At 38.1% G+C, this 21,881-nt stretch overlaps 1 protein-coding gene across 6 annotated transcripts in view; it reads left to right on the plus strand.

Moving 5' to 3' along the window:
* The window catches only part of FNDC3B (fibronectin type III domain containing 3B), a 311,128-nt gene that overhangs the window by 48,848 nt on the left and 240,399 nt on the right, over nucleotides 1-21,881 (plus strand). For all 6 annotated transcript variants that reach the window (XM_084874157.1, XM_084874153.1, XM_084874152.1 and 3 more), the window contains exon 2: nucleotides 20,362-20,500. In XM_084874157.1, coding sequence (XP_084730283.1) covers nucleotides 20,390-20,500 — 111 coding nt within the window. In that variant the 5' untranslated portion in view covers nucleotides 20,362-20,389. The remainder of the gene's footprint in view (nucleotides 1-20,361; nucleotides 20,501-21,881) is intronic.

Here is a 21,881-nt window from a genome sequence, read left to right on the forward strand (position 1 = left end):
ACTCTGAGAGTTGAATCTCATTATTTGTGTTAATAGCATTCTCATAAAAATACGTGATACATAAAATGATTAGCCTGTATAGAAGCCATTTAAAAAAACAATGGTATTTTTACTTATCCAGCAGTAGACTTTTAAGATGTATAGACAATGGCCAAATAATATTCAGGGTTCTGCTTCAAGTGATAGGGAAATTAGCCTTCTTAGGGACATAAATGGCATTGAGAGAGAACTGACTTGTCATGGTGTCACATTTCACAGAATTAACTTTGAATAAATAGGATTTTCAACATGCTATGAGCTTTTAAAACTCACAGTGAGTAACACCTATAGGACTTTGCAAAGTAAACATTAGTTCACAACAATTTTTTTTTATTAGTAAGATTTTACTAACTATAAGAATTAAGAACCTACGGAAACTCTTTTAGAATGTGTGTTGTAGGAGTACAATACAAAATTAGAGGCAATTGAGGATTTTCTTAAACCCTGGAATAAGACAGTAAGAATTCATTAGTGGTGAGGAAATTTCCTTAGTGACTGTAGGAAACAGGATGTGATGTGGCACAGCTCTCTGCAGAGGTTTAGAGGATTTCCCTGAGACAGCCAGTACTGAGTCATCAGTTGATTGAAGGTAAAGGGTAGGTGGCCACATATACCACACACAAGTTGAATGTCAGATTTATTAAGCCCTCAGCAGAATGATGATTTTATGTCATAATTTCATTCATAGAAATATATTATTATCTTTGAGGGAACGATCTTGGAGCATTAAAAAAATAATAAAAAAGATTACAATAAGGTTGTTTTGTAAAGATTAATGACATGGAAGTTTGAAAATCTCCCTCTCCATTCAGTATTTAAAGGTCTTTTGAAATCTTAGCTCAATTATTTCAAAGTTAGCTGAATATGCAAAACTGGATTTCCAGTGTCTGCACAGTGCAGGCACATAAGGTACCCAGTTAATGGTTGAATAACGGATGGAATAAATGTTCAATTTAACTTTTCGTCACTTCAATCACATATGATTTCTACATGTATTATTCATTTGTAGTAGTGCTGTGGTTGTTATATCTGTCAGATGTGATGTTTGTTTAATGACTTGAGTAGGCGTGCTTAATCCTTATACTTGGTTAAATTTGTTTAATATCTTTTTTCATTAGTTAATTTTGAATTCTCTGATATTAATATTGTCTATGAAATGCTGAATTAGAGGTGCAGGCTTTGTCCCTACCATCTGTCCAGCATGAAATGTACCTCCTCTTTTCTGCTACTACAGATCTTGATTGACTGAGAATCCTTAAGTGAGAGGATCCTTGGTGCTCTTTCTAACCAGTAGATTGTAAATACGTGACATGGATCTACTTGCTCCTGAATCTCATGACCCCAGCAGTCATTTCTAATTATCAGTGAACAAGGGCAGTGAATCTTTCTCAACACTGCACTCTAGGTAGGCACTGAATTGATTGGAGCCGGCATGTGAGGAAAAAACATAAGGTCAGTAAAATGCCAGACCACTCCAGGTAATCATACTGGAAGCAACACAGTTTAGAAAATTGTTCTTCAGTGACTACACTTGTCAAGATTAATAATACAAATTCCACATGAAAATGTGTGTTAAAAGGTATTTCCACATCTCTTATGAGTACTTCTCTGGGCTCTGCTTGAAGGATCACTTGTTAGTGAAGGAATGAGTAGTGGCTTAACGGAAGTGACATTCCAGAAATGGCCTGAATGTGCAGGTTACCATGGACAGAAGTGAGAGGGCAGGCAGGGTATGTTGGTTTCAGATGTTTCCAGAATCTAGAAGTGATTTGAATTAATTCCTTAACTAAGGTGCTGCTGCTGGTGACAGTAATGGAAAGGAAGGGTCAGAGTTAACAGATTTTATGAAAGGAAGAATCCTTTCAATAGCGGTGTTTTAAAAATATTCAACAATTTGTAATTTTCACTGACTCAGACACAGTTATGTCTAATTCTGACCATATTTATTCATACCATCCTGTTATTCTAAATAAATGTATTTTTACTGACAGAGGATATCCTGAGATAACTATCTGAAGGATATAGTATAATAAAATAAAATGCTGGGTTATGATATTTTGAAGCCTTTCGCATATTAGGGATGTTTAGATATTGTACAAGTCTGAGTCATAACTGAATTTTTCAAGGTTCCTTTTTAGATTTCGGATCCTATGATGTTACTTTGAAACTGAAATAGCTTCTAGGTGGTAGAGGTTCATAGTCTTCACCATCCCTGCTAGTGAGTCCAGCTGTGTAGCATGAAGGGAAACCACACCTGTGAGCTGTTGCAGAGAGGTGGGGTTGTCACAATCAGGGAGCCATATCAGGAAGTCATAAAGGTGTTCTATATAATAGAATTGTCATTGGCCAGATGTCTATTATTTGTTTCTCATTTTTCCATTAGATTATTTGACAACTATCATGGTTGCCCTTAATATGCTCTGTGTTCTATATACCCTTTTCCCCTCAAAGAAAAGCATCATAAGAAAAATTAGAATGTGTTGATAAAAAATTCTTCATTTTACCTTCCTCATCATAATCAGTTACTGTGAATTGTGTCTGTTCTGATTTGTTCTACGTGAAAAATAAACATATTGTTAGTTTTGCACAAATAAGACCACAGTGCAGACCTGTTATTCCCTCCTCTACCCCCCCCCCATTGTTATTTCCCAGTTTATAGATTAAACAGATTGCTAGCAGATTGATTTCTACAGCATTTAAAATGGGCTGCATAGTCTTCCATGGAATGGATGAGATAGCTGCCAACTCTTCACTATTTTTTTCTGTGATGTATGTCTTCATACATCATACTAAGACATTTTAAGTCACATCATACACTTTGCCAGCCTGATTGTCTGTTAATCGTTTTACTGGCAACAATAAACCTATATGCTCAGGGTTAAGTTTTTCATGACAAAGAGCCATGATTTTGGTATATATGTTCTGTTGAGAGAATAGGGTATGTTTACAGTTGTGAAGAAAGTGTGAAGACTAGTTAACATATCTTATAGCTCTTAGGAAGTAGGGAATAAAACTTTACTTTTTAAGAATGTATAAACAAATATTTGAATTAACAATAATTTGTAGGGACCATCCTATCTAATAAAGAGGGAATATGCTAATTGAGTTCCCTGCCCTCAAAGATGGCAGCACCCACAGCCAATAAGGAGGGAATATACTAATTGACTGCCATGCCCTCAAAGATGGTGGCACCCACAGCCACAAGATGGCAGCGCCCAGTCCCCTCAGCCCCCCCGGGGCGGCAGGTGCATGGAAGCCCGGCCCTTCTGTACGCCTGCCATAGTCTTCTAGTCCCCTCAGCTCCCCAGCCGCCCAGCACTGTCCCAAGGTGCAGGCAAGCTTCGGATGGCGGCTGCCTCGCTGCCCAAGGCTGCCTGAGGCTCAGGTAACCAGGGCCGGCTGAGGCTGGTGCTGCTGGCAGTGGCAGCAGCAGAGGTGTGATGGGGCATCGCCTTCCTCTGATTTTCGGGTTGCCTCCTGCCCCTGAGGGCTCCCAGACTGTGAGAAGGGGCAGGCTGGGCTGAGGGGACACTCTCCCTCCCCCTCCCCAACCTCCAGTGCATTAATTTTTAGGCACTGGGCCTTTAGTAAAAAAAAAAAAAAAAAAAAAAGACAGAAATCTGTACTGTGTGAACTGCAATCCTCTAACTTTATAGATGTCATGTGGGTAGAAAAAAAATGAAATGAAACACGTCACTATTTTAAGTGGATGCTTTTGGGTGATGTGATTGTGAATAATTGAACCTTTCTTCCTGCTTTTTTGTATTTCCAGATTCCTAGAGTGGACGTGTATTGTACGCTATAATATATGGGGGTGTGGAATTAAAACATGGGACAGATATTTTTAGAAGGCTTTGGTAGAGGGAGAGTGGGGTAGAGAGACCCTGGAAGATAAGTGCCTAGTAACTTTTCTGGTGAGAATGTGGCCTGCCAACCCTGAGGGAACTTGATGACCCCACCCTGTTCTTTTCATAGCTCCCTCATAGCTAGCGTTTTGTTTTTTTTTGAGGGCCTTTGTGCTAGTTAGGGACTCGCCTAGTTAGCACAGCTAAGTAAGTATGTAACAGATTTCTATTATTAGTTTATCTTTACTGAGTCTCGTTTGATTGACAGGGAATTCTCCACCCCGAAGGTTTGATTTATTTTGGCAGTTGGAAGAGGATTTTTTGGAGTGCTTGTTATCTAAAAAAAGTAAGACTGGGGAACCTGCTTTTCCCCTCCTTCCTTTTAAAAAAACTGTTTGGGTTGGTCTGTGTGAGTGTGCCTAATCTGGGGATGACTCAGCTAGCATGACCTGAGGGCTGGTTTTCTTAATGTTACTCAGTCCATTACCTAACCACAGATGTTCTTCCTTTGTTGTGTCCCCGAGGCAGGGCTGAATGGTGGAGACTAGTTCTGAGAGCTGAATAAACCCATATTCCCTGGGTCTTTCCATTGTACAGTGGTTTGAAAGTATTTCATCCTCAAAATTTAAACAATTATATGGTGCACAGTAAATCGAATTATATGGTTTTTTTTAAAAGCTAACTTTTATCGTTAAAAATTATAGATGCTCATTGTAGGATACTTTAAAAGTATACTAAGTACAGAGGAAAGCTATAACTTGCTCATCATTTCATAATCCATAGGTTAACCATTGTTAATGTGCTGGCTCTATTTCATTTTAGTCTTTTAAACAATTATATACAAAATACGGTATGCATATATACTCTGAATACATTTCACTAAACACTGTGTTGTGAGCCTTTCCTTTTTGGTTAAACTTTTCTCTAGTGCAGAAGTGACTTCCTAAAGCCAGTAAGTGGTATTATTTATGGTTGGAATGGCTACAGATACCTTTTATTTTATGGTAGCTGCCTTAAGTATTAGACTTCCAATAAACCCTCAAGATGTATGTGTTAATTGTGATATTCTTTGTTGCTATACCCAAATAGATTATTAGAGCTGGCAGCGACTTTTATCATGGAGTCCAGTTCTTTAATTAGAGAAATGAAAAAGAATAAGTCAGAGAAGTTACCCTTTGCCTAATATCATTACATTATTTAATGGCCTAAAAATATTACTGTAGGAAGCAGCTGTGACCTCTCTTTTTTGGGGTTGAGAACTAAATCACATTTTTGAAAGAACCAGGTTGTGCATTTCTAACAGGCTCAGGTAGCCGGGAGGGAAAATCAAACCAGTTGTTTGGTACTGAATTGACAAGATCAATTTATTTTATTGCATTTTTCAACCACTAGTTGATTGATTTGATGGCCTGTGTAAGTGGTCCCCATTATCTTTATTTCCTCAGATATTTGTGCAGAAGTCATTATTGATATATGCTGATGATGCCCCCTTTTTACTTGCAGAATTAAAGGAATTATTTTTCTTTGCTTTGCAGTTAAACAAAATGGTCAATATTTAAGGGACCAGAGTTTCCAGTGGAGATAATGAAGTGATCTTTGAAGTTTTGATTTTTTTAAATTGCATATTCAATATTAATACCATTTATTTGGCTTGAAAGCAATAGCTTATTCAGAGTATTTTTAATTTCTTTCAGTAAACAATGTCATACATGACTGTAATTTTTTTTTTTTTTTTTTTAACAAATTGATGCCCTGAGAGATTAGCTAGGAAAATGAAATGACATGCTGACAGTTTCCCTTTCACCTTGGGAAGCACTTGGGGGGATGGTTGAGGACAACAGCAGCTTTGTTGACTCTGAAGTGCAGGCAGTTATGGCTTGTGAACGAGGCTTTACAGAGGTTCACCAGCCCGCTGCCTTGGAAAGTTCTCTCTGGAGCAGCCAGAGGTGCTGAGTCTCAGCAAGGCCTGCTTCCTGTGTGAGTACCTATTGTGGAGCCCTGCACTGAATGGGAGGTTTGTGAGAAGTGGTTTCCCACCAGCACACAATGCTGCCTCTTGGCAATGTAAATACACATTCCACTCAGGGTCAGGCTAACAGTGACTGGCCAGAACGCCCTTGCAAAGAAAGGGGTTTTTGGAGTTCCATTTATTTATAGTGGCCAGTGGAAAATTAATATGCCTGTTAAATCTATTTTTAAAATGAAAGGAAAGTCTCTAATCCAACAGTGTTTGCTGAATGTAAATCAATTAGTTGTGGCATATTTTGATTTTGCTAATTCGTTGCTATAGGAAATGAATTTCAACCATCATACTAATTATTCTGTCTATATTTGATACTTGCGGTTCTCACTTGAAGAGCTCTCCTTATGCCTCAGAAAACTCTTTGGGTTTTTTAATGAAAGACTAATAGGCTGAGGCAAAAAAAAAATAAATTAGTGACCCTAGAAAATACTGGATCAAGTCTTTTGCGGACTTAGAATGGGCTCATTGAACAGTAAATGAAGGTCTGGAGATCAGAGCAGATAAGATTCTTACTTGGGAATGGCAATACAAAATTATTTGTTTTTATTTCTTTGGTTGATCATTTGCTTTGAATCCAGGGGGTAAGTCTGATTACAGGTGAGACTGACCATCTGATGGGCCTGGATTTATTGGGGTCAGGTCCCTCCCTGTCCTGGAGTTCTCTGACAGTCCCAGCAAGGGAGTGCTTGGCCCTCTAGCCTGCTGCTTATTTCCCCCAAGATTTTACCAAATGAATATGTTTCACCAAAGTGCTTCATAGAGTGTAACAAAATCCTAGCGAGAGAAATCCATGCTAGAATTTGGATACCTCTTCATTTGGATCAATTTGTTCTTCATTCAAAGACTGTCAGGTGAATTGCGATGTACAGAGCTTAAGGGAGAGACAACAATCTTTGTATACAGAGAGTGAATTTAAAATGTTCTGTTTTTACATTTAAGCTGTTTGGTGTGTGGTGCTGTGATTCTCAAAGTGTGGTGTGGGGGGCCCTTGGATATTTCTGAGACACTTTTTGTGGGGTTTGTGAGTTCATAACTATTAATAACCCTAATTTAATCCTCATGTTTCTGAGTTCTTCATTAACAGTAACTGAAGTATATGTTTTGTGTCTTTTGTGCTTTCACATAAGAAGAAATGGGAAAATTGAATTGGAGAACATGTATTTTGTAGCAGTTGCAATTTGAAATTGTTTTTTTTTTTTTGAAAGATTCTAAAGCCTGTTAATAGAATTCTTAAATTTAGAACTTGTATGATTTTAGCACAAAAGAGTGTGTTTTGCACAGAGCAGAACCTAAATAAGTATTATTTAAATAAATGAAGGCAGTCCCCTTACATTTTCTTAACTTATATTAGTGTCATTAATGATGTCATCAATACTCATAGGGAATGTTTAGAATATAGGCAAGCACCATATTTTCAAGCATTAGATTCATTCATTTACTTATAAACCATGAATACACCAATTATCATTTTCATCTAAGACTGATTTTTTTTTTCCTTGAAAGAAAAAAATTTTTTTTCCTAAAGAATTTTACAGTTTTGTGTTTTTATGAATGTCTGAATTAGTAATGTGGGTGCATACATATCTCATATTAAAATGTTATTGTAATGGGCTCATATGAAACAGTAAATAGATGTGCCCTTACATGATGTGCCTTTGCACCTGCTAATTTGTTTCTTTATGAGTGTTGTCATCTCCTGTGAATTTTCTGTTTCAGTGCCTTTGAAGCTCTAAGGAACACCTGGTATTTACTTTGTGTTCAGTCACAGTAAATGAAATACAGAGCTGCTTATGAGAATGTCATCAGTTGTCATGATTCTTCAAGAAATAACTTGTTATAAAAAACATGCTTATAAACTGAAATTCGGTGTGTCATATACTATTTCCATTTATCCTTCCCCAATAGAGATGTAGGAAAGAATCAGATATTTTGTTTTGAAAAATATTTGAGTCAACATCCAAAATTAGTAACTACATGTCCGAAGTCTTTGAAATACATATTTTAATGTACATTGGATAAAACATCAGTGATGTTTAATGATACAGATTGTTTCCTTACGAGTGTTTTATAATGCCTAGTCAATGAAACAAAACCCAGTTTATAAAATATATGATTGAATTTTATAGGAGCTGATTAAAGAAACAATTCTAGTATCCTACTGGCTCATCAGAAATAAAGATTGAGGCAGGGGTATGTTTGGAAGACAAATTTATCTTCTGGGACACTTAAGCTAGAAAAGAGGCCACAGCTGGGAACCCAAATTTAGACATTGGGGCTTATCTCAGATGAAGGGTTTCATAGAACATGGAGTCTGTTGACTTTGTGTGGTTTTGTCAGAAGTGTCCAGCGTGGATTCTGTTTTAGTTGTTGAGTGTAGTATTTTACTGTAGTGTTGCCTAACCCCATGCCTTTATTTCTGAAATCTTAGAATGCTAGTACAGTGTCTGGCACATAGTGGATGCTTGATAAATATTGGTTAAAAACAATGCATGATTATCTTTGCTCAGGTCTTTGTTTGATACTATTTTAGTTAAGTGCTTTCAGCTAAGTCCTTTTTTGAGATATCAAAAAATATTAGAATCTTGAAACCCTTTGTATCCAGAGAGACCTTGTTATAATAGTCTTCTCATCAATAACTTGCTAAGCTGCCCTCCTTTGTGGAGCAATTTTGATTTTGTGTTTAAGCATGACACACCTCATTAAAAAATCACCATGGGGGGATAGGACTGTAGTTATTTATAATTTGTATTTTTGCTGTTTTTTTTTCTCTCACTTGACTTTAAAAAATATATATTTTATTGATTTTTTACAGAGAGGAAGGAGAGAAATAGAGAGTTAGAAACATCGATGAGAGAGAAAATTGAGCAGCTGCCTCCTACACACCCTGTTGGGGATGTGCCCGCAACCAAGGTACATGCCCTTGACGGGAATTGAACCTGTGGCCCTTCAGTCTGCAGTCCAATGCTCTATACACTGAGGCAAACCGGTTAGCGCTCTCTCACTAACTTTTAACCATCTGGACTACATGATAATATGTGATAACCTTCTTTAAACTACTTTAAAAAATGTTTTAGAAATCATTAATTCTGTATATTGGTAAGGATACGTCCAAAACTCACAGCTGTTGCTTTTGTATGAGAGAACTGGAGACTGGATAGTAGGGAGAATTTACTTTCATTGATTGTCCAGGTGCTTCACACAGTGCCTTTGCTGAAGGAAAGGCTTCGGAGCTCTTCCTCCACACCTTTCCCGGGAAGCAGAAAGTTGTTTGATGCTTGCAACACACTTTTTCTCCAAAAAGGGTGTTGTGTGTGGCTGTTAGGTACCCAAGTGGTTGCACATAGAGGGATTTAATTCATAACCTGTCTCTAAAAGCAGAGTAATAAAAATACATTTCAGGTTTTATTGAAGAGGAACCTAGAAGTCATGTTAAAGCATCCTATTACAGCAGCAGAAACTAAGACAGGGATACCTTGAACCACATCCCTGACACGCAGTGGGACCTTCTGTTCTGTGGGCTCCAGGCAGGTGGAGTGCCAGCGGAAGGCGAGCATGTCTCCTGACTTCCCATCTCACCTCTTTCTACCTCCCCATGCAGCTTGGAGGTAGATTGGTAGGAAGGTGGGAAGTCCCAGACCTGGAGGGGGCTTAGAAGAGACTATTTCAGACTACAGCTTTCAAGACATTTTTTTTTTTTTAACATGGTATAGAAAAAGATATAAAGAAACAGCCGAACAATTCCACAGTTCATTGAAAATACAGATTTTCAGTTATTGTCATCCTTAGATAAAGTATGTGGCAAAGTTAGCCTGGGTATGTTTGAAAATAAAGGCTCATAGCTTTGGAATGTTTTCTTGTAGATGCTAGACTTTCATCATTGGGCGTCAGTGAGATTTATTGTGCTGAGTATACCTGGAGTCTAGTCGTAAAAAAAAAAAAAATCTAATCACGTCTGCAAACTTCTTAAACATCATTTTAAAACAGTGAACAAAGCAAATGAACTTTGGTAAACTTCTTTTGTAGTTGGACCCCCCTTTTCCTTGTAGTTAATAATATTTGCAAAATGGAGCTATTATGTGTGGGTGTAGATCTGAAGTCTAAAGATTGTGAATAGTATAGTGATGTCATTTTTTCCTTTTAGTTTTATGTTTCCTTAAAAATTTGGGGGATGTTATGGGGCCATGGAAGCAAACTGTATATTTATGGAGAATTATGAATGTAACTGTAGATTACATATATTATTTACATGTAACTCTTAGATATGTAGATTTGCCCCATCCCTCAGAAAATAGTGCCTTCCTAATATAGTAATTTTGAGCTCAAACATTACATGCTTTACCATTTAAGGAAAGTCAAATTGCAGCATAGGGAATAGAGTCACTAATATTGTAATAACTATGTAGGGTGCCAGATGGGTACTAGACTTAACAGGGTGATCACTTCGTAGGGTATATAACTGTCTAATCACTGTGTTGTACACCTGAAACTAATATAATAGTGTATGTCAGCTGTGATTGAATAAAAAAGCATTATGGATTCTTGAAGGCAGGGCCGTATACATTAGATCATGGCATTCTTCTCTGCTCTCTGGAGCACAGCCAACAACTCTGTTTTTATTTGTTGCTTTACCGTTGCTTGTTATTTATGTTACTCTAGAGTGGTGTGGGTGTGTTTTTAATCTAAAAATCTCGATTTTACAGTATTTATCTGGATTTAAATGTTGCCACTTTAAGTCTCCTGTGTTTGTAATTGGGTGCAAAAAGCAAGAATGCTTTTAAGGTCAAGAAATTTTGCAGACAACTGTGATTTAACTTCACTAAAGAACCCATATCAGACAGGAAGACGAATTCCAGACTATTTGTGCCTCAACCAACCAGCTGGGTGCATACCTCCAGGTACTGCTCATGTCTCAAGAGGTTTTTCTGCACGAACAGCTATCACCACTCTGTCTTTCATTCAAGTGGCAAGCCATGGCAAGAGTCTTCCAGCTGTATAGAACTCAGCTGTAAAATTAGATTTCATTGGCATGAAAACACGGTGATTACCGGCACTATTTGCTCAATATCTTCTTTTTTCAACGTTTTACTTACATCCTCCCTCTCTGATGCTGAAGACTCAGGTTATATTCATATAAGTAAGAGAAAGTAACAAATAGGTTTTAGAATTTGCATAAACCTCTTTAAAAAGAGTTTAAGTTTTAGTTTAATTTGTGTTAAGTAGCATAATAGGCAGTGCTGTTTGAAACAGTCTAATAATAACAGATAGGAACCTTAAAGGCCAATCTATAATTTTGTGATTTTATAAAAGAAGAAATTAATAGCTCAAGTTTAGAGCTAATTATTGGCAGATCTCCAATTAAAGCTCAGATTTTCCAAACTCAGTCTTGGGGTCTCTCTACTTGTGCTTTAAAACAAACAAACAAACAGACAAACAAACCATAACACATTGGTCCTTTTGAGCTGTTTTTTAGCAGAGGGGCTGTGAAAAATTCTAATTAAAATCCTACTCCCACTCCATATCCTTTTTTTTTTTTTTTTTTTTTTTGTATACTTATTTTCAAAAAAGCAAAGGCTGGTGTTTGTACTAAGCACCTTTCCTCATGGTTACCCAAAGTGTATGGAGACGGATGAGTAGAGGGAAAACATGGAAACCATCCCAGCTTTCTCCTGCCCAGTGGCAGTGCCCCGCATTGGGTTCAGGCTAATTCCACATGGTCAGAGCCAGGGTCAGGGCCACAGGCACTGGCTTAGTGTTACAGGGAAGGGAAATAAAAACTACTTCCACAGAAGCAGGAGGTGACAGAACAGTCAGGAGTGTGTTGATGAATGAGCAGGTTTTTCTCCATTTCAGAGATAAAGATGATGCACGGTGTTTCTATTTTGTCTTAATTTCTTTTTCTATTGATATGGTTGTTGTTTCCACAGTTATTATGGGAAAGCTGTTTATAGTTTGCTCAGAAGGCTGGATGACAATAGTTGAGTTTCTAGATCTTGAACTATTAATCAAGTTGTTTACTTTTCAAAACCAACATGAAACAGTAGATAATCTGATGAGGACAATAAAACAGTAAATGATACTTTGACCTCCTCTTAGTTGTAGGAATGTGTACAACTTTTTTCTTGTTGTTCTCTCTCCTCCCCTCTCTTTATGTCTCTCTCTTTCCCTTCCTCTTTATCTTTTTGAATGTTGCGTAATAGAGCTTAGAAATGAAGAAAACACATTGGGAAGTTCTCAGTCCTGTGACTCATGACATAAATACAAAGGCCACGTGTATGAGGGGAGATTCATGAAAGCAGGTTCTCTTTCATTTCTCATGCTATATGAGTCTCTGTCAAATTTTGACTTTTCTACATTCCTCTCTCTCTCTCTCTCTCTCTCTCTCTCTCTCTCAAAAAAAAAGTGTAAATCAGTTTCACAATGTTTGTCATAATAAATTCAGTTTTATTAGGCTTAGGTTTTGTATTGGAAGCCATTTAGAAACTTGTATCACTCATAAAGCATTAGTTATCTGGCAGTTAAAAAAGGAATGTAGTAATTTCTTAGTAACCTCTCAAACTTTGTCTTAAACACAACACAGCAAAACAAACCTGTTTTCAGTGTTTCAATATGTTTGTTAGATTGTAATTTTGACTGCTGGTGAGGATTTTCTTGCCTTATTGAATCAGGAAAAAAGTTTTCTTATTGTATACAAATGTCAAGAACTTTTCTCTGGTATGTTTGTAACACTTTTCTGAAACCTGGCCCACAATAGATCTTCACTATTAGAAGTCCATTGGTATTTTTAATAGAGAAATATATTTTCTTGAGGTATGAATCAAGCTATGATTTTGCTAATGTGCTCATGACAATATTTTTTTTCTCAGGCTACAGAACTAACATATAGCAAGCAAAAATTTTAGATGCTGTTTAGATTAAGTGAAGGTGATTGGTTAATCTATATTTTATTGTAAAAGATACAAGCCTCATGGAACTACAGTTAACTTTAGTGTTATAAATTCTGAAGATGATTTATTTATTAATATTTATTAGGTTTTTAAATTTAGTTAATTGTTAGTAGGTCTCCGTAGTTGATGGTTTTCCATCCATTTCTCATACATAAAGGAAACAAACCCCTTTGTTTTTTGCAAATGCATTTGGAATTACAGAATGGAAGCAGAAGTTCAAACTGATCATATGCATTCTTCTGATTGGTTCCCTTACCACATTTACCTTTTAAACATTCCATGTAGTTTGGAAGTCAGTAAAAGCCACATAAGGATGTAGGTGAAGCAGCGAGCTTGGGAGCCTGTGCCTCAGTGCTGACCTGAGATTTAGTTCAGGGAGTCATCCTCTCCTGTGCATCCTGCTGGGTCAGCTCCTTTAGTTCTCATGGTTGTACTTTGTTCCTTGTAGCGTTGTTAAGTTTCTGTTTCTTTTTCTCTTGTCATCTGAAACTAATTTGTGTGCTGTACTTCTAGCCCACATCTCCAGTTAAGGTAAGGAAATTTGGGTCATCGGCCCATGGAGTGAGGACCAGGACATTTTGTTACTAATTTGAAGGCCAGGTTCACAGACTTAAAACCCTCCCAGCAGTGATTAGGCCTTTGGTGTGTTTTTTCAAGTTAGAAATTCTTCCTAGTATATAATTGCTTTTTCTGGCCTTTGGAAATGGATCTGCAGTTCTCTCCTGAGAATCAGGTTTTTCATGAAGTTGGCCAGTTGTTTCTTAGTGTAGGCTGGGGCCAAAATACCATGGAAAACCTTTTCAGAATTGGAGTGGGGGGAAGGAAAGTAAGAGGAAAAAGTAATAAGCCACTTGCCTAGAGTAATGTAAAAACTGAAGACCCTTTGTAATATTCTCTTAAAGTAAGGCGTTCTTTAAAAGCTTTGGGGGCATATTTGGATGAAATTGAATGTCTTACACTGAGGATCTGTTCGTTTTGGGTTTCAGAGTGCCCCGCCCCCACCCTGCCATTAGTGCAGGGGTTCATTTAGTAATGCTGGGTCTTGCTCACAGGTAATGAAGATAACAACTTGCTCTCTTAGGAAGGAGGGAAGTTAACCACAGCACTCATGTGGCATCCTTCCCCTGTCAATCAAAAGAACAGAGCTGGCCAGGCATGAAGCAGTTGTGGTTTTAGTGTTGGGATGTGTGGTTAGAGGGAAAGGTGGTGAGGGCCTGTGGTTGTTTCAGATTCTTTGAAATGGCAGTATGGGTAAGAACAAAATAAAGAATAGGAATGAAATCTTTGAACTTTGGGTGATAAAAGAAAAAAAAAAAGAGGAATAGGAAAAGGCATTGTATATTTGTTCTGATTGGTTTCATAGCACATTTATTCTTTATTTGTGAAGTGCAGTGGTTTAAAGAATGGATTCATTCATTATAAGAACTCTATTGTGTGTGAGGAGGACAGTTGTGGATGTGGTATATAGCCTGAATAAAATGCATGAGTTCTGGGTAGGTTTGGCCAGATGTATATCTGGATATATCTGTCCAGGGCAGAAGGAACCCAGACCAGGAAAATGAGTCTTTTGTCAGGCTGGTTTTTCCTGAGACTTTCTTACTGAAATGAGAAACGGTTTCAGCTCAGAGATCACACTTCCCCACTCAGTTTCCCTCAGAGCTGATAATCAGCAGGGGGTCCAGGGCAGTGGTGTAAGGCACAGGGAGAATTTCAGAGACCCCAGAGAGACGGATCCTCTCTGTGTGTGCACAGAATTAACAAACTGGCTTCCGAGCCCAGTGAATATGTAAAACAGCAAATTTAGGATATGGCCCTCAGATATGAGGGGGGTATGGATTGTGATGCTGCCTAATGAGGAAGAGAGAATAAAACATACAAATTAAACATAACTCAAATTAGGGATGAATTTCTCTGGACATGTTAGGTCAAAATGCTTCAAAACCCCTCTAGTACCACATCCTGGGGCTGAAACGCACTATTGTAAACAATGATCCTCCATCCCTGAGAAAACACAATGAAGTAGGAAATTCATGATTTCCATCCATAATCATTACAGACCAAGTTAGTTTGGTTCTTAGAGTTAAGTATTTGGATAGTAGACCTTCCACATTTGTAACTTTACCTTTAAATTTCATTTTGAAAGCTTTGTTAGCTTTTTCAGGCATGTACCATTCTCTAAGCATTGGGGCTGAGGCACACCTGTTGCAGTTGAGTACACCTGTAGTTTTTGTCTGGATTACCGGTCAAAACAGAGCAGACTCACTTTTTGGGGAGCTTTCATTGAGTGATTGATGCATGGTAAGCCTCCCCAAGTCTCCTGGCTCAACCTAACCTTTTATTGTTAACCTGTTAACCGGGGAGTTCCCTTTTTAATGATGCATCCTGTAATGGGCGCGTACTCTTTCACTAGGACGTGTCAGTACATCACGCCCGGAGGACGTAATTTCATATTTTTTAAATTTATACTTAATGAAAAGAGATGAAATATATATATTTTCATTTATTTATATATGTAAAGCACAAAGGAAAATACAAAATTACAAAAAAAATAGAAAAGAATACCAACAAAAAAAAATGGACACGTCAAATTAAAAAATTATAAATTTTACAAACAATGATAAAGATTACAAAAAATAGCCGAAACCAATTTGGCTCAGTGGATAGAGCGTCGGCCTTCGGACCTAAAGGTCCTGGGTTCGATTCCTGTCAAGGGCATGTACCTTGGTTGCGGGCACATCCCCAGTGGGGGGTGTGCAAGAGGCAGCTGATCGATGTTTCTCTCTCATCTCATCGGTATTTCTCTCTATCCCTCCCCTTTCCTTCCTCTCTGTAAAAAATCAATAAAATATTTAAAAAAAAAAGATTACAAAAAATATATACCGTCCCTCTCGGGGCGCAACATATATTTCAAGGACGTATTCATACGTCCTACCCGTTCCTGATATTGTTTACGTTTGACGTATTTATAGGTCCCGCTCGGTTAACATTAATGTGAAGGACAGGTGGTTTTCCCAATTTACAACTTGAAGTTTGACTTTCGGTTTTTATTTGGAAAATCAATTACTTTTTCTCCATCATTAAGGAATAACTAAAAAGATACTACTGTGTATCTTAAGTTTTATATTTTGTATCTTTTATAATCCTTCCTGCCTTTCCCCTTGTCCTTTCTATAGTCCATGGCACTACATCGTTTCTGTTCCATGATAATTTAAGGACAGGTGGGCAGGCAGTATCTTGTTAATAGCTGGGCATTATCTTGCCTAGAGATAATTTATTGCTTTTTCTATTTGCGTTCCAGGCAAATGAAAGTTTCCTCTGCATGTGCATGGAGTGCAGAAATGGGCATTTAAACATTGTTGACTGTGTAAACTACCCCTTCTATATGAACCTCTTATAACTGTATTCCTGTCAGGATAGTCTGGTTTCCCTTTGGTGGAACTCTTAGGGCTTAGAAAACAGGCCCTGTATTCTAGCAAGCTGGTAGCCTAGGGAAAATCGGATCAACAAATTTGGTTATAAGAAGTGAAACTCATGCAGGGTTCACAGTGGCTTACATTAACTTAATTCACTTTTTCATTTTTCTCCTTAAAGGTGTAGTCATTGGGTGTCTGAGTTGAGGCATTAAAAGTTCCCACTGTAAACTAAGGAGTGATTGTGCATGCAATGATTGTGATTTTAAAAAAAATAAAATAAAGTATAGTTCTCCCTGTCTTCTCCTCCCCTGGTCCAATAATCTGTAATAATCTGTGTACATTTATGAGGTAGACCTTGGGGGGGGGGGGGGGGGCGTAGGATCCAGGCATTATTTATTTATTTATTTATTTATTTATTTTTTATTTTTTATTTTTATGGCACAGCTGTATTACCTAAAGTTGCCTATATAGCTTTCAAAAGCAAATACAATTTTCTATTTGTGCCAGTGGACTTGATTTCTTTGTGTTTTTTGTTTTTTTTCAGCTTTGTGTGGGTCCCCATACTCTTCCATCCCATATATATATATATACTAGATGCCCAGTGCATGGGGTTTATGCACTGTGAGGGGCATAGCTTGTAGGGATTGGCCCACTGTGGACCCGCCCTCTAAGCAGCCACTCATTCCAGTCAGCTGAGTGGTGCTCCCACTGTGGGAGTGCACTGACCACCAGGGCTCAGCTCCTGTGTTGAGCATCGTCTGGATGGGCTTTTATTACATAGGTTGAGACATTGGTGGGTCTAGTGGCCTATACCCTATGCTACCTTGCACAACCTGGAATTTAACTTCCCAACTTGAACTTGATACCTGTGCTTAAGAGTGCCACCTACAGGGGTTAGATGGTACAGCTTGTTAATAGCAAGTCCCATTGTTTTAACAGGATGCCAACTAGAAGGTTTCTTAAATTGAAATTGTCGGTGTGAGACATAATGTTGGTGTTGAGACATTCTTTGATATTAGGGGCAGGGGACCAGGAATGCCTGGATTTTACATCAGATCAAAATTATCTCTTCCTACCCAGTTCCTGTGGTCCCTGCCCAAGAAACAATGAGTAATAGGAACAAAATAGCATTGTTAATTTAATTTGAATCTCAATCCCTAATATTGAAAACTTCAGTTAGCTAGGTTGGACCAATTGGAGCATAAGTAGCTTCATCTCAAAGCAGATTCTGATTAAGGACTTCCATTCCACCTGCCCAACCCTAAACTTGCATCATTATTTCCTGTCCTCTGGCCCTAATGTAAGGACCTAGGGGCTGAAAGGACCTAGGGGAAGCCCCTGAAGTCACTTTACTCCTGCTTCTTTATTGGGTGCAAAAAGAGAGAGCAGGTTTCACCATTATGCTTCTCTGTGAGATGACCAGGACTGTCTCAAGTGGATGAGGGCTTTGGCCTGTAACAGAGAAAGGAGAGAAGACAGAGCCATAATCTAATCAGCAAATGCCTAAGGGCTCTTCCTTGGGGAGAAGTGAGGAAAAGGTAAAAGTGATCATGAAGAACTTCTTCACCCCTACATGCTTTATCCTCAGACCACTAATTTAAATTACTGCCCTGCTTATCCAACCTGCAGTTTTGAAGAACGTTAATTAAAACATTACACTTAAGAAATAGGCCTGTGTACTATCATCAATCTGAAGAAAAGCAGCCATTCTTTCTTTATGCACTAGTAGTGTAAGATATGTTAGAAAAGAAATTGAAATGGACCTCAATACTCTATCATTTGACCTATTCAAAATCAAGCAATGATGTCATAATAGTGTCAATGGAATTGTCTTAGTTAATTTTATTGTGGAAGGATCTGTTTCCTACATCAGCTTTTGTAATTTTATTTGCTTAGGAACTGAATAATTGCCTCATAAAACAGCATGATGGTACTATTAACACTGGATTATAAGACCTGTTATTATAGAATGTGCTTCTCTGGTTGGGACAAGACTTCACTGTTTGGTACTTAAAGTAATTAGTTTCTCTAAATGGGGTTATAATGAATAGTGTAAAATTTTACCTATTTAAAATAAAAAGTTTACAATCGGGTGGCTTTTATGCATCATTTGATATTTTCAGGGAAGGAGTTTCTTTTCAGTGGGATTTGGGGCAGGATATTTAATGTTTAGAATGGAGGTTGTTCAAAATGAGGAGAAATATTTTATTTCTATCACATCTGTCTAAGACAAATGTGAGGCTGCTATTAAAGGATTTGCCTCACTGCTGTGCCTGATTTGAATATCGAGTATTAATGGACCATGGAATTTGAAATTTTGGGGGACTTTATTATGAATGATAAAAAATATCTAACTGAACAATATGACAGTGTGTTTTTTATTTTATTTTATTTTATTTTATTTTTTTAAAAATATATTTTATTGATTTTTCACAGAGAGGAGGAGAGAGGGATAGAGAGCTAGAAACGTCGATGAGAGAGAAACATCGACCAGCTGCCTCTTGCATACTCCCTACCGGGGATGTGCCTGCAACCAGTGTACATGCCCTTGACCGGAATCGAACCTGGGACCTTTCAGTCTGCAGACTGACGCTCTACCACTGAGCCAAACCAGTTTTGGCAGACAGTGTGTTTTTTAATTAACTTAAAATAGTACACATGTGTTTATTCATTTATTGTTTTTTGTCAGTGCTGTTAAACATTTTTGGGCCGCCATAACTTTTAGCCATAAGTGAAGAATATGTAAATACTTTTGAAAGAATAATAATAATTATTTAAATATTTTATAATTCAAAATAAGGATTTATTATTTTCCTACTATTGTATTGAACAGCTAAATATTGGTGGCAAGTACCATTATGAAATAAAAGTGGGACTTGTATTGTTTTCGATACTTGTGTGAAAATTGTTTATTCTGTTGAAACAATGGAATCTTCCTTTCAGCTCCATTCTGCACAAGGTGCCGTGGGTAATCTGAGATACAGGAAAGTTCAAGATGTACACAAGTGATAAAGATGTAAATATACAACAGGCTAAATTCAATGTAAGGAAATGATGGGAGAGAGATAATTAGGAGAATGATTAATTACCAAATTAATGGCAAGGTCAGAAATTTAATAATTGCATTTTAGGTGGTTAACCTTTGTTACTTCGCTTGAATTAACGGATTATGTTCAGTATTTTGATCTAAATAAAAAGGAAAAACTGCCCTTACAGGTCAGTTGACCTTTTTTTTCTATGATTACCTTACATCTAATGATACCATCACTTTTTGTTAGACACTTGCCTTTTGAAAACATCCTCTCATTCTATCCTGGGAAAGATCCCTGGAGTAGGGTAGTTACTATTCTTCATATATTTTTAAAATGTATAAATAAATGACAATGTTGAGGCATAGAAGGCTGCATTCACATGGCTGCTTGGAGACTCATCTGTGGTCTCTTAGTTCAGACTCTTCCATGTACTTTAACCCTCCTTGGGCCTGACAGAAATATAATCCTATCTAATAAAGAGGGATATGCTAATTGACTGTCACACCCTCAAAGATGGTGCCGCCTTCAGCCAAAAAATGGCAATGTCCAGTCCCCTCAGCCCGGCTGGGGCGGCAGGCACACGGCAAGGCCGGGCCCGCCCCATGCGCCTGCCTCCAGAGCTCCCCAGTCCTCCCCTCAGCCTCCCAGCCGCCCAGGGCTGGCCCAAGGCACAGGCAAGACTCGGATGGCGACTGTCCAGTTGCCCAGGGCTGGCCCGAGGTGCAGGTAAGCCTTAGATGGCGGCTGCCTAGCTGCCCAGGGCCAGCCAAGGCTTGCGCTGTGGGCAGTGGCAACAGCAGAGGTGTGATGGGGTGTCTCCTTCCCCTGATCGCCGGGTTGCCTCCCACCTCGAGGGCTCCCCAACTTTGAGAGGGGGCAGGCCAAGCTGAGGGACTCCCCTCCCCTCCCCGCCAGTGCATGAATTTTCATGCACCGGGCCTCTAGTACTCTATGATAGAATAATCTGAGTTTTGCTGACATCAAGACAGAACACTTAAATTGTTGTTACAGGTGACTTTTTGTGGTCCTGAGTCCGTTTTTAAAAAAATGGTGTTTCTTTTGCAGGGAGCCAGCTGAGTGAAGTTCTCCATGAATGTACGTCACAATGATGATGACCGACCAAATCCCTCTGGAATTGCCACCATTGCTGAACGGAGAGGTAGCCATGATGCCTCACTTGGTGAATGGAGATGCAGCTCAGCAGGTTAGTGTAATAAGAGGGACATTTAAGACAAGTTATCTTAGGAGAAAACATTAGCCCAGTAATTGTTTTGAGATGGGAAAATCTATGATTTTGAACATGAGTAGTTTTAGAAGTGTTTTTGTTTAGAATTATTATGTGATTTTTTAAAACATGAGAAACTGTTGTTTTTGAGAACAGCAAATCTTACCTCATCCAGTTAATATTCTCGAATATAAAAAAGTCTCATTTTTGAAATGAATCATTTTGAAAATATGCACACGTCTTTGGAATGAAATGTTACTCATGTCATATATTGTGCTCTTGACTGGTTTGCCTGGTTGGCCAGAGCAGGCCACTGAGAGTGTGGGTCAGCTTTTGACCTTACACAGGGGGTGACTGGCCTTGACAAGATGCAGAGGTTCCTGTGAATCCACCGTGGCTCCCAGAGCAGGCCTTCCAAGTATAGAGCTTGTTACTCAGCATTACAGAATAGACACATTATTTTTGAACTCATCCATGTAGCATTGGGGGAAAATTTAAACAGAAAGTAAAACTTTTGTAAATGATTAGAGACTGGACTATTCTGATAACACTCATTTTTTCTTATTGGTTACAAAAACTGGGTTTGCTTAGTCTTATACTAATTAAATATCATTTTGTCTTTGTGCAGGTCTTTTAGAATCATGAAAATAAAAGTCTTTGTTCTATGAAAAGTAGAATTGGAAACAATTGCTTAAAAATATTTACCTAAATATATTAATAATTCAAATAAGTTAATCAATTATTTTTGACATCAGTATGTGCCCCTCACCCCATCTATCATAGCAGAATAACACCCTTTATACATTAATACTTTGTGTGTGTGTGTATATATATATATATATATATATATATATATATACTTGGTATATTTCTCTATTAGATCTCATTTTGCTGCTTAATAATATGTATTTTTTTCTGCATTAGCCTGTGAACCTCTTAAGAACAAGGAACATCTAATAGGTGCTTCATGAACATCTCTCCGTTGAATACATTTCATCCCTTCTTACTAGTGATGCAGACATTTCCCTTTTGAATCTTCACTTTCCCTTTCTCTCTCTCTCTGCTGGATCATTTTCATCAACATATTATAATATCTTTTATCTTAAACACATGAACCACTACACCTCTCCCCACCCACAACACAACCCCCCCCACCCCCCCCAATTCCACATCACCTTATCACCTTACATCTCTACTCCTCTTACAACAGAACCTCTGTTTCCTCATATCCACTGTCTTTCAACTCAAGAGTCCATACCTGGGTCTTCTCACCTTTGCCTACCAGTCTATTGGCTTTATCTCAGGATCATTTCTGAAACCATACCTTGCCATGTCTACCTTATTTCCATCACCACTGCTG

This window comes from Pipistrellus hanaki, assembly GCF_964339955.1.
Source record: "Pipistrellus hanaki genome assembly, chromosome: 2".
Classification (NCBI taxonomy): Eukaryota; Metazoa; Chordata; class Mammalia; order Chiroptera; family Vespertilionidae; genus Pipistrellus; species Pipistrellus hanaki.